Source organism: Melospiza melodia, chromosome 20 (genome assembly GCF_035770615.1).
Source record: "Melospiza melodia melodia isolate bMelMel2 chromosome 20, bMelMel2.pri, whole genome shotgun sequence".
NCBI classification, from domain to species: domain Eukaryota; kingdom Metazoa; phylum Chordata; class Aves; order Passeriformes; family Passerellidae; genus Melospiza; species Melospiza melodia.
Genome location: NC_086213.1, coordinates 2,856,763 through 2,868,476, shown reverse-complemented (window position 1 = coordinate 2,868,476; position 11,714 = coordinate 2,856,763). Strand labels below are relative to the sequence as shown.

At 65.3% G+C, this 11,714-nt stretch overlaps 1 protein-coding gene across 1 annotated transcript; it reads left to right on the top strand.

Moving 5' to 3' along the window:
* The first annotated feature begins 57 nt into the window (after nt 1-57).
* On the top strand, nt 58-11,258 carry GAS2L1 (growth arrest specific 2 like 1). Its single transcript, XM_063173366.1, has 6 exons — nt 58-121; nt 1,280-1,981; nt 5,086-5,194; nt 5,645-5,741; nt 7,706-7,958; nt 9,534-11,258. Exons 2-6 carry the CDS (start codon nt 1,290-1,292, stop codon nt 10,531-10,533), a joined length of 2,151 nt encoding a protein of 716 aa, XP_063029436.1. The 5' UTR covers nt 58-121; nt 1,280-1,289; the 3' UTR covers nt 10,534-11,258.
* Nucleotides 11,259-11,714: the final 456 nt, after the last annotated feature.

The window sequence follows — 11,714 nt, the reverse complement described above, 5'->3', positions numbered from 1 at the left end:
GCTGCGGGCGGCCGATGGCGGCGGGGGCCGCGGCGGGGCCCCCCCGGCGCTGGGAGCCGCGGCCCGGCCCGGCGCGGGGAGCGGGCCCGGCCCGGCCGTAGCGGAGCGCGGAGCGGCGGCGGTGAGTGCGGCCGGGGGGGTGGGCGGGAGGCCCCGGGCCCTGCGTCCCCTCCCCGCGTCCCCGCAGGTGCCGAGCCCCTCCCGCCGGCCCCGCTGGACCGGCCCGCAATGGGGAGCCCGGCGGCGAGAGGGACCCCCCCCCACCCCGAGACAGAGACACCCCCGGGATGGACAGACGGCCCCCAAGGGACAGGGGGACCCCCGGTACCGACACCCCTGTGCACGGACATCCCCCTCCGAGGGTAGGGACCCCCCCGGGGGAAAGGGACCCCCCCATCCCCGCGGGAAGGACACCCCCGACAGGGACACCCCTTCCCGAGGGAAAGGGACACCCCCCGAGAGGATCCCCCACTCTGGAAGGATGGAGACCACCCCCCAACAGGGTCCCCCCATCCCTGAGGGCAGCAGTGCCACCCCCCCCCCCAGGTGAGAGGACCCTCCCCACAGGGACACCCCTCGGAAGGTAGGGGACACCCCCTCAGCAGCAGGGCCACCCCAGGGGCAGGACCCCCCTCCCGGGGTGTGGGGCTGGGCTGGGGGTGCCAGTGGAGGTCAGGGTGACCCCCCTGCTGAGCCATCCCTGGCACTTGTACCCCCACTCACGGCAGGGACAGCCGGGGCCAGGGGCAGCCCCCGCCCCATGGCTGAGTGCTGGGACCCCAATCCCCCAAACCCCCAAACCCCCTGCAGCCCCTCAGGGCTGAACCCCATCAGGGTAAAGGGGGGGGCTCCCTGCCCCTGGCACTGCCATCCCTCGGGGTGTCACCTGCTCCAGGGTGGGGACATCGGGCTGAGGACGCCCACCATGACTGGGCAGCTTTCAGGGCGGGGTTGGGGAGGGATGTCCCCTCTGTGCCCAGGGGTGGTGTGGGTGACAAGGGACTCATTAACCTGGAGGGGGTCACAGGATGAGGTGACACGGAGTGGGGAATGGTGACACACATGGTGGGGGGACATGAGGGGAGGGGACACACGGGGTGGAGGGACAGGGAGCGGGGGGGCTGCAGGTCCTGGCAGGGATCAGGCAGGGATAGAGGTGGCAGTGGTGGTGGTAACATGTGGGGGAAACTGAGGCACAGAGGGGTCACCGAGGTTGGTGGGTGGTTTGGGGGGGCTTTGGGGGTTTCCTGCCCATGACAGCCCCCATTGTCCCCCGCAGGCACCTGGCCATGGCCGACCCCAGCCACATCCAGTCGGCTGCCTCCAAGAGCATCCGCCCGTTCCGCTCCAGCGAGGAGTACCTGGAGGCCATGAAGGAGGACCTGGCCGAGTGGTTCAACACCCTCTACGACCTGGACATCCAGGTGGACACCTTCCTGGAGAGCCTGGAGACGGGCTGTCACCTGTGCCGCCACGCCAACAACGTCAACCGCACCGCGCTGGACTTCCAGGAGCGGCACCCCGAGGCGGCCGCCCGCATGCGCGTGCCCCGGAACGAGGTGGTGTTCCAGGCCAAGAACGTGGTGCCCGGCTCCTTCATCGCCAGGGACAACGTCTCCAACTTCATCCAGTGGTGCCGGCAGGACCTGGGCATCCAGGACGTGCTCATGTTCGAGACCAACGACCTGGTGCTGAGGAAGAACGAGAAGAACTTTGTGCTCTGCCTGCTGGAGGTGGCCAGGAGGGGCTCCAAGTTCGGCATGCTGGCCCCCATGCTGATCCAGATGGAGGAGGAGATCGAGGAGGAGATGAGGGACCAAATGGCGGAGGGGGCGCCGGGCGCGCGCCGGGAGAGCCGGGAGCCGCGGGCGGGCGCCTTCCCCAGCCGGGCCCGGCCCGTGGCCCTGTGCGACCTCCGGAACCTGGACGAGCTGGTGAGACACGCGCTGCCCGCCGAGCCCTGCGCCTGGGTGAGGGCCCTGCAGCCGCCCAGGCCGGGCCTCGCACGGGGCTCGGGGGAGCTCCTGCCGTGCCACCCCACGGGCGGCTCCGTGCTTCATGGAGCTCCTCTCTGTCCACCCAACAGGGTGCCCTCTGGCTGCTGGCAGAACCTCTCTGTCCACACAGTGGTCACTTGGAGGGCCTGCCTCTCTATGGCCTGTAGGAGAACCTCTCTGTCCACCCAGTGGTCACTCTGTGGTCACCAGGAGGTCCCATCTGTCTGTCACCTGAGGGAGAACCTCTCTGTCCACCCAGTGGTCACTCTGTGGTCACCAGGAGGTCCCACCTGTCTGTCACCTGAGGGAGAACCTCTCTGTCCACCCAGTGGTCACTTTGTGGTCACTAGGAGGTCTATGGCCCATGGGAGAACCTCTCTGTCCACCCAGTGGTCATTCTATGGTCATTAGGAGGTCCCACCTGTCTATGGCCCATGGAGGAACCTCTCTGTCCATCCAGTGGTCACTCTGTGGTCTCTAGAAGGGCCCATCTATCTATGGCCCATGGGAGAGCCTCTCTGTCCACCCAGTGGTCATTCTGTGGTCACTAAGAGGTCCCACCTGTCTATTTCCCATGGAGGAACCTCTCTGTCTGCTCTGTGGTCATTCTGTGGTCACTACGAGGTCCCACCTGTTTAGGAGAACCTCTCTGTCCACCCAGTGGTCACTAGGAGCTCCCACCTGTCTATGGCCCTCTCTGTCCACCCAATGGTCATTTTATGGTCACTAGGAGATCCCACCTCTCTGTGGTCGGTGGGAGGTTCTCCCTGTCCACCCAACGGTCACTCTGTGGCCACCAGGAGGTCCCACCTGTCTCTGTCCACCCAGCAGGGTCCATGGAGGGTCCCACCCATCTCTCTGGTCCCCAGGAGTCCTCTGTGTCTCTGTGGCCCCTGGGAGGTCCTGTCTGTGCGCTCCATGATCCATGGGAGCTCCCACCTGTCCCCCATGGCGGGGCATCCTCTGGTCCCTGGCAGGTCCCACCTGTCCCTGTGACCCCAGAGGTCCTTCCTGCCCATCCAAAGGGCCCTCGGTGCTCCAGGCGAGGTCCCACCTGTCCCTGTGACCCCTGGCATGTCCCCCTGCCCACCCTGCGCTCCACAGGATGTGCTCCACCCACCCACCCACCGCAGCTCTCCATGGCCACGGCAGCTCCTCCCCACGCACCGCGGCTCCCGTGGGGCCTCCTGACCCTGTCCCGGTGCCTGTGCCCGCAGTCACGGCGGGGACACCCACACCGGTGCCACCTGTGCCACCTGCTGCCCGCCAGGGGTGACCCACAGCGGTGCCACCCCAGGGAGGGACACGGGCACACGGCAGCCGCAGTTTGGGTGTCCAGGAGGGGTCGCGGGGGCTCAGGCCGGATTAGAGGCGGGTGCGGGATCCGTCCCGCGGGTGAGCAGCGGATTAACCCGGGGGGGACAGGGGGGCTCTGCCCTCCCCTGCCTGCCTAAGCCTTTTTTTAATTGAAACCCCAATTCCTCATTAAGGAGCATCCTGACCCCCCCCCCCCCCAATCCGCCCAGGGCTCCCTCGGGGGGCTCCCCCATGGCTGCCGCCCCCCCAAGCCCCCCTGGCCGGGCGCTCGCTGCATTTTTCCGGGCTGCGTAATTCCTCGCCATCCATCGGCTTTTTATGGGCAGCGCCAGCGCCGGGGAGGAGCCTGGCGGGGCAGGACCCGGGTGCCTGTCCCCAGGTGCCCCCCAGGGGTGACAGCGGGGTCACGACCCCTCCTCACTGCACCCCCCCCCCCGCCCGCTCCGTGACTCAGTTTCCCCGGTTTCTCCCATCCGTGTCACCCGGATGGGAACCGGAGCGGCCACATCCTTCCTCCTTCCTTCCTCTGCCCGCTGTACGAACAGCCCCCGAAATCACGGATGATGGAGGAAACCCCAAATTTGGGGGCTCGGCGGCGCCGTGTCCCCCCCGCCGTGTCCCCCCCGCGTCCCCCGCGGCTCCCGGTTAATCCCTGACGTCAGGCCGGGGATAGAGGCGGCAGCTGGCACTGCCCACAGCCCCGGGGCGCCCTGCCCGGCCCCCCGAACCCTCCCGTGCCACACCCGCGGGTCTGGAGGGAGGCAAAGCCCCCGGATTCCCCCCATTTCTGTGGGTTCTGCCCCATTTCTGGGGGATCTGGGGGTGAATCCCCCGCCGTTCAGCATCAGTGGGGTGGGGGATGTTGCGTGTGGGGACCCCAAATGAGGAGAGCTGTGCCCGGGGGTGCCCCACACGGGAGGAGACCCCGGCCCCGCTGCCCCCCCAGGGCTCCCCACAGAGCGTGGGGCACACAGAGCCCTCCACGTGTGCCCATCTGAGGGGCTGCCCCTGTAGTGGGATCCACACTGACCCTACAGGGGGGTCTGTGCCCCACCGACCCTATAGGGGAGGGTCCATGACCCCCCAGCCCTATAACAGGGGGTTTGTGTCCCACCGACCCTATAGCAGGGGTTTCTGTGCCCACCTGCCCTACAGTGGAGGGTCCATGCCTCACCAGCCCTGTAACACCGACCCTACAGGGGGACATCTGTGCCCACCTGCCATGTAGTGATGGGTCTGTGCCCCACTGACCCTATAACTGGGGGTTTGTGCCCACCAGCCCTATAGCAGGGGGTCTGTACCTACTGATCCTGTAACAGGGGGTCTGTGCCCCACTGACCCTATAGGGGGGTTTCTATGCCCACTGGCCCTATAGTGGAGGGTCCATGCCTCACCAGCTCTATAACACTGACCCTATAGGAGGACATCTGTGCCCACCTGCCCTATAACTGGAGGGTCTGCACCCCACCGGCCCTATAGGGGGGTTTTTATGCCCACCAGCCCTATAACTCTTTCTCACTGGCCCTATAACAGTGGGTCTGTACCTACTGATCCTATACCAGGAGGTCTGTGCCCCACTGACCCTGTAGGGGCGTTTCTGTGCCCACCTTGCCAGGGTCTGTGCCCTGCTTGCCCCATGATGGGGTGTGTGCCCCAGCAGCTCTGTAACGGGGTCTGTGCCCCACCGGCCCTATGGAGGGGGGGTTCTGGACCCCGCCGATCCTACAGCAGGAGTCCCCACCCCGCTGAGCCCTCCCCCGTGTACCCGCAGGGTGCGGGAGATCCTGGGCTGCTGCTCCTGCCCCTCGCAGTTCCCCATGGTCAAGGTCTCGGAGGGCAAGTACAAAGTGGGCGACTCCAACACGCTCATCTTCGTCAGAGTAAGAGCCACCCCCTCCCCATTGTCCCCACTCACCCCATTGTCCCCACTCACCCCATTGTCCCTCCTCTCATCCCATTTGTCCCTCCTCTCATCCCATTGTCCCCTCCTCACCTCATTGTCCCCCTCTCCCCAATTGTCCCTCCCCTCACCCCATTGTCCCCTCCTCACCTCATTGTCCCCCTCTCCCCATTATCCCTCCCCTCATCCCATTGTCCCTCCTTTCACCCCATTGTCCCCCCCTCACCCCATTGTCCCCCTCCCCTCATTATCACCCCTCACACCCCGTTATCCCCCCGTTACCCCGGGCCCCCTCCGCCCTCTCCTTCCCCCGTTCCCGGGCAGGGTGTGTGGGGGTCCCGAGCTGGGTTTCCCGCCCATGCCGGCTCCCGGGGTGGCTTTGGTGGCCTTGGTGGCCTTTGGGGCCGGCAGGTGACAGCGCTGCCCGCAGGTGCTGCGGAGCCACGTCATGGTGCGGGTTGGCGGCGGCTGGGACACCCTGGAGCATTACCTGGACAAGCACGACCCGTGTCGCTGTGCTGCCCTCTGTGAGTGTCACCGCGCAGCCCCTGCCACCCCCCGGCACGATCCTGGCTCCTGGGGCCTTCCATTCCTGGCTCTCCAAGGGATCCGTGCCTGGATTCTCAATAGGGCTCCTTTCCCTGGTTCTCTATGGGGGTTTTGTTCCCTGATTTTCTATGGGGTTCCATTCCTGGGTTCTCCCTGGGGCCCCCTTCCCTGGTTCTCTATGGGGTTTTGTTCCCTGATTTTCTATGGGGTTCTATTCCTGGCTCTCCATGGGTTCCATTTCTGGGTTCTCCCTGGGGCCCCTTTCCCTGGTTCTCTATGGGGTTTTCTTCTCTGATCTTCTGTGGGGTTCCATTCCCTGGTTCTCCATGGGTTCTGTTCCAAATTCTTCTGAGCTCCATTCCCTGGCTCTCTATGGGGTTTTGTTCCCTGATTTTCTATGGGGTTCCATTCCCTGGCTTTCATGGGATTCTGTTCTCTGGTTCTCTGTGGGGTTTTGTTCCCTGATCTTCTGCAGGGTTCCATTCCCTGGCTCTCCATGGGTTCTGTTCCCAGATTTTCCCTGGGGCTCTGTTCTTTGTGGGACTCTTCTCCTGGTTCTCTGTGGGGTTTTGTTCCCTGAATTTCTGTGGGGTTCCATTCCCTGGATTTCCCTGGGACTCTGTTCTCTGGTTCTCTGTGGGGTTTTGTTCCCTGATCTGTGAGGTTCCATCCCCTGGTTCTCCATGGATTCTGTTCCCAGATTTCTCCCTAGGGCTCCATTCTCTGTGGGGCTCTTCTCCCTGATTCTCTGTGGGGTTTTGTTACTTGATTTTCTATGGGGTTCCATTCCCTGGCTCTCCATGGATTTGTTCCTGGATTCTCCCAGGGGCCCCTTTCCCTGGTTCTCTATGGGGTTTTGTTCCCTGATTTTTTTATGGGGTTCCATTCCTGGATTCTCCATGGGGCCCCTTTCCCTGGTTCTCTATGGGGTCTCTTTCCCTGGTTCTCTATGAGATTTTGCTCCCTGATTTTCTACGGGGTTCCATTCCCTTGCTCTCCAAGGGATCTGTTCCTGGATTCTCCATGGGGCCCCTTTCCCTGGATTCTCCATGGGGCCCCTTTCCCTGGTTCTCTGTGGGGTTTTGTTCCCTGATTCTCTGTGGGGTTCCATTCCCTGGCTCTCCTTGGGACACTGTTGCTGATTTTCCATGGGGCTCCACTCCCTGGTTCTTTGCAGTGCTCTGTTTGGTGGGGCTCCATTCCCTGATTTTCTGTGGGGTTCCATTCCCTGTTTCCCCCTGGGTTCACTTCCTTGGTTCTCTATGGCTCTCCCTGATTTTCTCTGGGGTTCTGTTCCCTGTTTCCCTGTGGGTTCCCTTCCTTGGTTCTCCCTGATTTTCTCTGGGGTTCTGTTCCCTATTTCCCCTGGGATCCCTTCCTTGGTTCTCCCTGATCTTCTCTGGGGTTCTGTTCCCTGTTTCCCTGTGGGTTCCCTTCCTTGGTTCTCCCTGATTTTCTCTGGGGTTCCTTTCCCTGGGGCTGGGCTCCTCAGGGCACTGATCCTGCTGGAAGGGGGAGAAGGGCAGTGACAAAAGTGGGGGTTTTTCCCCCAAATTCCCGGGGTGTCACCACCTCCAGGAGTAGCCCGGCTGGAAAATGGGGATGCGGGGATGGAAGGGAAGGGGAAGGGGAAGGGGAAGGGGAAGGGGAAGGGGAAGGGGAAGGGAGGGAAGGGGAAGGGAGGGAAGGGGAAGGGGAAGGGGAAGGGGAAGGGGAAGGGGAAGGGGAAGGGGAAGGGGAAGGGGAAGGGGAAGGGGAAGGGAGGGAAGGGGAAGGGAGGGAAGGGGAAGGGGAAGGGGAAGGGGAAGGGGAAGGGGAAGGGGAAGGGGAAGGGGAAGGGGAAGGGGAAGGGGAAGGGAGGGAAGGGGAAGGGGAAGGGAGGGAAGGGAAGGGGAAGGGGTTGCTGAGCGCTGTCCCCCTGACCTCCCCTCTGTCCCCCCAGCTCACCGCCTGCCGCAGCCCCGCGCCCCGGGCATGTCCCCCCAAAAAGCGGCTCCCGGCGCCTCCTCCTCGTCGTCCCGCACCTCCAGCCCCAGCGTCCCCCGGCGCCCCCGGCCCGCCGCGACCCCCCAGCCCCGGGGGGACCCCCCGAAGCCCCCCCGGCAGGAGGGGTTGCCCCCCCGGGGCGGAGCCGCCCCCTGCTCCGGCAGCCCCTCCCGGAGCCCCGCCGAGCCGCGGGCAGCGGGGACCCCCAGGTACGGCCCCACCGGGGCTGGGGGGGACCCCAAAACTGCGCCGAGACCCCGCGGCAAGGGCTGAGCCCCACGGGGGGATGGGGGAACGGGGGCGGTAATGGGGAAAGTGATGGGGAGACATTGGGGACAGTGGGAGGTACTGGGGGGGGAATGGGGTAACTGGGCTGAACTGGGAGATGCAATGGGGGGATCGTGGGGGGCAGTGAGGGGGAAATGGAATCATTGGGGGCAGTGGGGGAGAAATGAGGAGCAAATGGGGGAATCGTTTGGGGAGTGGGAGGTACGTGAGGGTGAATTGGGGGTGCAATGGGGAAATTATGGGGGAAAATGGAGGGCAGTGAGTGGTGCTGAGGGGGCAGTGGGGTGAATTTGGGGTGAAATGGGGGTGCAGCAGGAAAGAATGGGGGAATGGGGGTGCACTTAGGGAAGGCAGGGGAGGGGAAATGGGAGGTGACAATGGGGGTTCGGTGGGGGGCTATGGGGACAGACGATGGGGCACTGGGAGGTGATGGGGGTGGAATGGGGGGACAGTGGGAGAGGGAAATGGGCAAAGCAATGGGGGATCAATGGAGGGGAATGGTGGGGGGCAGCGGTGGGGGGGAAGGGGGGCTACAAGGGGGAAATGGGGGGGTGCATTGGGAGCCGTGGGATTTTGTGGGGGTTCAATGGAGGGGAACAATGGGGACAATAGGGGTTCACTGGGGTGCAGTGGGGGAACAAGGGGGAATGGAATGAAGGGGCAGTAGGGGAAATGGGGGTCCAGTGGGGTGTGAAATGGAGGGGGATGGGATTGGCACGGGGGGAATGTGGGGGGCCATGGGGGAGTTCAGAGCAGGGAGCGTGCAGGGGGGGAAATGGGGTGCAGTGGAGGGAGTATGGGGTGCAGTGGGGGTGAGGGGGGAGAATGAGGGTGGGATGGGAGGATTCAATGGGGGTTTAATGGAGGGGGAAATGGGGACAGTGGGGAGGGAAATGGGGTTCTGGGGTGTGCAGTGAGGAGCAATGGGCAGTGAAGGGAGAGAACGGGGGGGGTTTAATGGGGAGGCAAGGGGAAGGGAAATGGGGTTCGATAGTGGGAATATGGGGTTCAGTGGGGTGCAATGAAGATGGAAATGGCGTTTAAGGTGGGGGGGTGTGGAGTGCAATGGGGGTGCAGTGAGGAGGAATGGGGATAAAGGGGGAAGAATGAACGGGTGCAGTGAGGGGGGAAATGGGGTGCAAGGGAAGGAGTGTGGGGAGAATGGGCAGGGTTGGGTGGGGAGAGGTGCAATGGGGGCACACTGGGGGGGGGTTCCACCAGGAGGGGTGCAATGAGGGATTTTAATGGGGGAATGCAATGGGTGGGGGCACCGTGGGGTTCCACGAGGAGGGGTGCAATGGGGGGGGTTCCATGAGGAGGGGTGAAATGGGGGGATCTTAATGAGGGAATGCAATAGGGGGGCACTGGGGGCGCTCCACGAGGAGGGGTGCAAGGGGGGTTATCAGTGTGGGGGTTCATGGAGTCTGTGCAGCCGGGGGGTGCCCTGGGGGGTCACCGGTGTTCTCACTCCCCCCTCCGTGCCGTGCCGCCCGCAGGCCCCGCGCCCCCGCTCGCTCCCGGCGCTGTTCCGGTGACAGCGACTCCTCGGCCGCCTCGGCGCAGAGCGGCCCCCGCCGCCCCCCGGCCCGCCGGGACCCCCCGGACCCGCCCGCCCCGGGCTCCCCCCGCGCCTCCCGCAGCCCCGGGCGCGGCTCGGCGCCGCTGCTGCTCATCCGCCGCCGGCCCGACGGGCAGCACTCGTGGGCGCGGGCCGAGCCCCCCCCGGCCGGGAGCCCCGGCGGGCGGCGCGACTCCCGGCCGGGCCCCGGGGACCCCGAGGAGCTGGCGCGGCGGCTGCGGGCCCCGCGCTGGCTGGAGCCCGGGCAGGAGCAGCGGCTGTTCCAGCGGCTGGAGGAGGAGTTCCTGGCCAACACGCGGCTGCTGGAGCAGCTGGGGGACACGGAGAGCGCCCCCGCCGCGCCCCCCGCCGCCGCCGCCGCCGCTGCTGACTCGGCCTATTGCTCCTCGTCATCCTCATCTTCCTCCCTGAACGTGTTCGCCAAGCACGGGCTGCCCGCCGAGGAGGGGCGGCGGGGCGGGAGCAGCGACGGGAACAACAACGGGAACAACAACGGGAACAACAACGGGAACAGCAACGGGAACCACGGCGGGTGCCCCTCGCTGCCGCCCAACCCCGGCCTGGCGGACGCGAGGCGCCGCTCCACCTTCTCCAGCTCCTCGGACGAGAGCTGCTGCTTCCCGGCCTCGTGGGACAACCACCGGGACGCGGCCGGGAACCCCGGCTCCGACACCGACTGGGCCGCGGGGGAGGACGAGCTGATGGAGATGGAGGAGAGCCCCGGGCCGGGGGTCCCCGCGGCCCCGCGGCGGCCCTGGGCCAAGCCCCGGCTGGACACGCAGCCCCACAGGGCGCCCTCCCGCATCCCCACGCCCCAGCGGGCCCCCAACGGCAGCGCCAGGGCCTGGGGGGCTCTGCAGGGCGCCCCCTCCTCCCTCCTGGACCGCGAGGGGCTGGAGGAGAACGCCTGGCCATGAGGGGTCAATGGCAGCTCCTGGGGACAGCCCCGCGCCGCTGGGGACGGTGGAGGTGGCACCCAGCCAGGCCGTGGCCACAGAGCTGGGGCGGCCAGGACCTCTGCACTTGGTGACTGTTGGCACTGGGGGGCCCTGCAAGGAGCCCCCAGCCCCAGAGGGTGCCAGGGGTGTCCCCATGGCCTGGGAGCAGTTCCAGTGGGGCAGGGAGGTGGGCAGGGCAGGGTGGCCAGAGCACAGCTGGGAATGGGGCTGGAGAGCACCCAGTTCTCTTCATCTCCCCACTCTTCTCCACTTGTTTTCCTTATCTTGACCTTCTCTTCTTGTCTTCTCCTCCTCTTCTTGCTATTCTTGTCATCCTCCTCCTCCTCTCATCTCCTCTCTGCTCTCTTCTTTTGGGCTGCCTCCTCCTCTTCTCTTCTTGGCCTTCACATCCTTATCCCTCATCATCTTCTCTTCTTGACCTTCCCCTCTTTTCTTCTTGGCCTCATCATCACCACCTTGGCCACTCTGTCCTCTCCAGCCCTGAGATGACTTGGGGACATACAGTTTGTCACCACCAGCCCTGTTTCAGGGCAGGGGGGGTCACTGTTCCCTCTCCAGCCCCCAGCACTGCCCCCAGCTCGTGTTGATGTCCCCAGGGTGGGACAGGGCCGTGTCCCCAGCCCAGGCCACCGAGCCCCCACCCCTGCATGTCCTCTGCAGCCAGTAAAGACCAACGGAGCTGAGCCCACCCTGTCTGCTCATCTGTCCAGGGGGATTCGGCCCCCAGGCCCCAGGGAGGGAGGCTCTGGGGGTGCCAGCAGGGGTGGGAGCAGTGAAGAGCTGGGTCCCAATGTCCTGGACCCCATTACAGCCACTGGAACCCTCCAGAGGTGTCCCTGGAGCCCAAAGTGGTGCCCCATGGCCAGGGACCTTCACCCCAGGGCTGCTGGCCCAGGGGGACACAGCAGTTGTGGGTCACCAGGAGGGTCCAGATTGTGGTGGTGACTTCCCTGCTGTGACACTGGGGGTTCCAAAGCAGTGTGCCCACTGTGCCCCTGCACACCTGCTCTGCTGTCCAGCCCCACAGTGGTGCTGGTGGCCCGTGGGGTGTCCCAGAGCAGGACCAGTGAGTTGTGGGGTGTCCTAGAGCAGGACCAGTGAGTTGTGGGGTGTCCCAGAGCAGGACCAGTGAGTTGTGG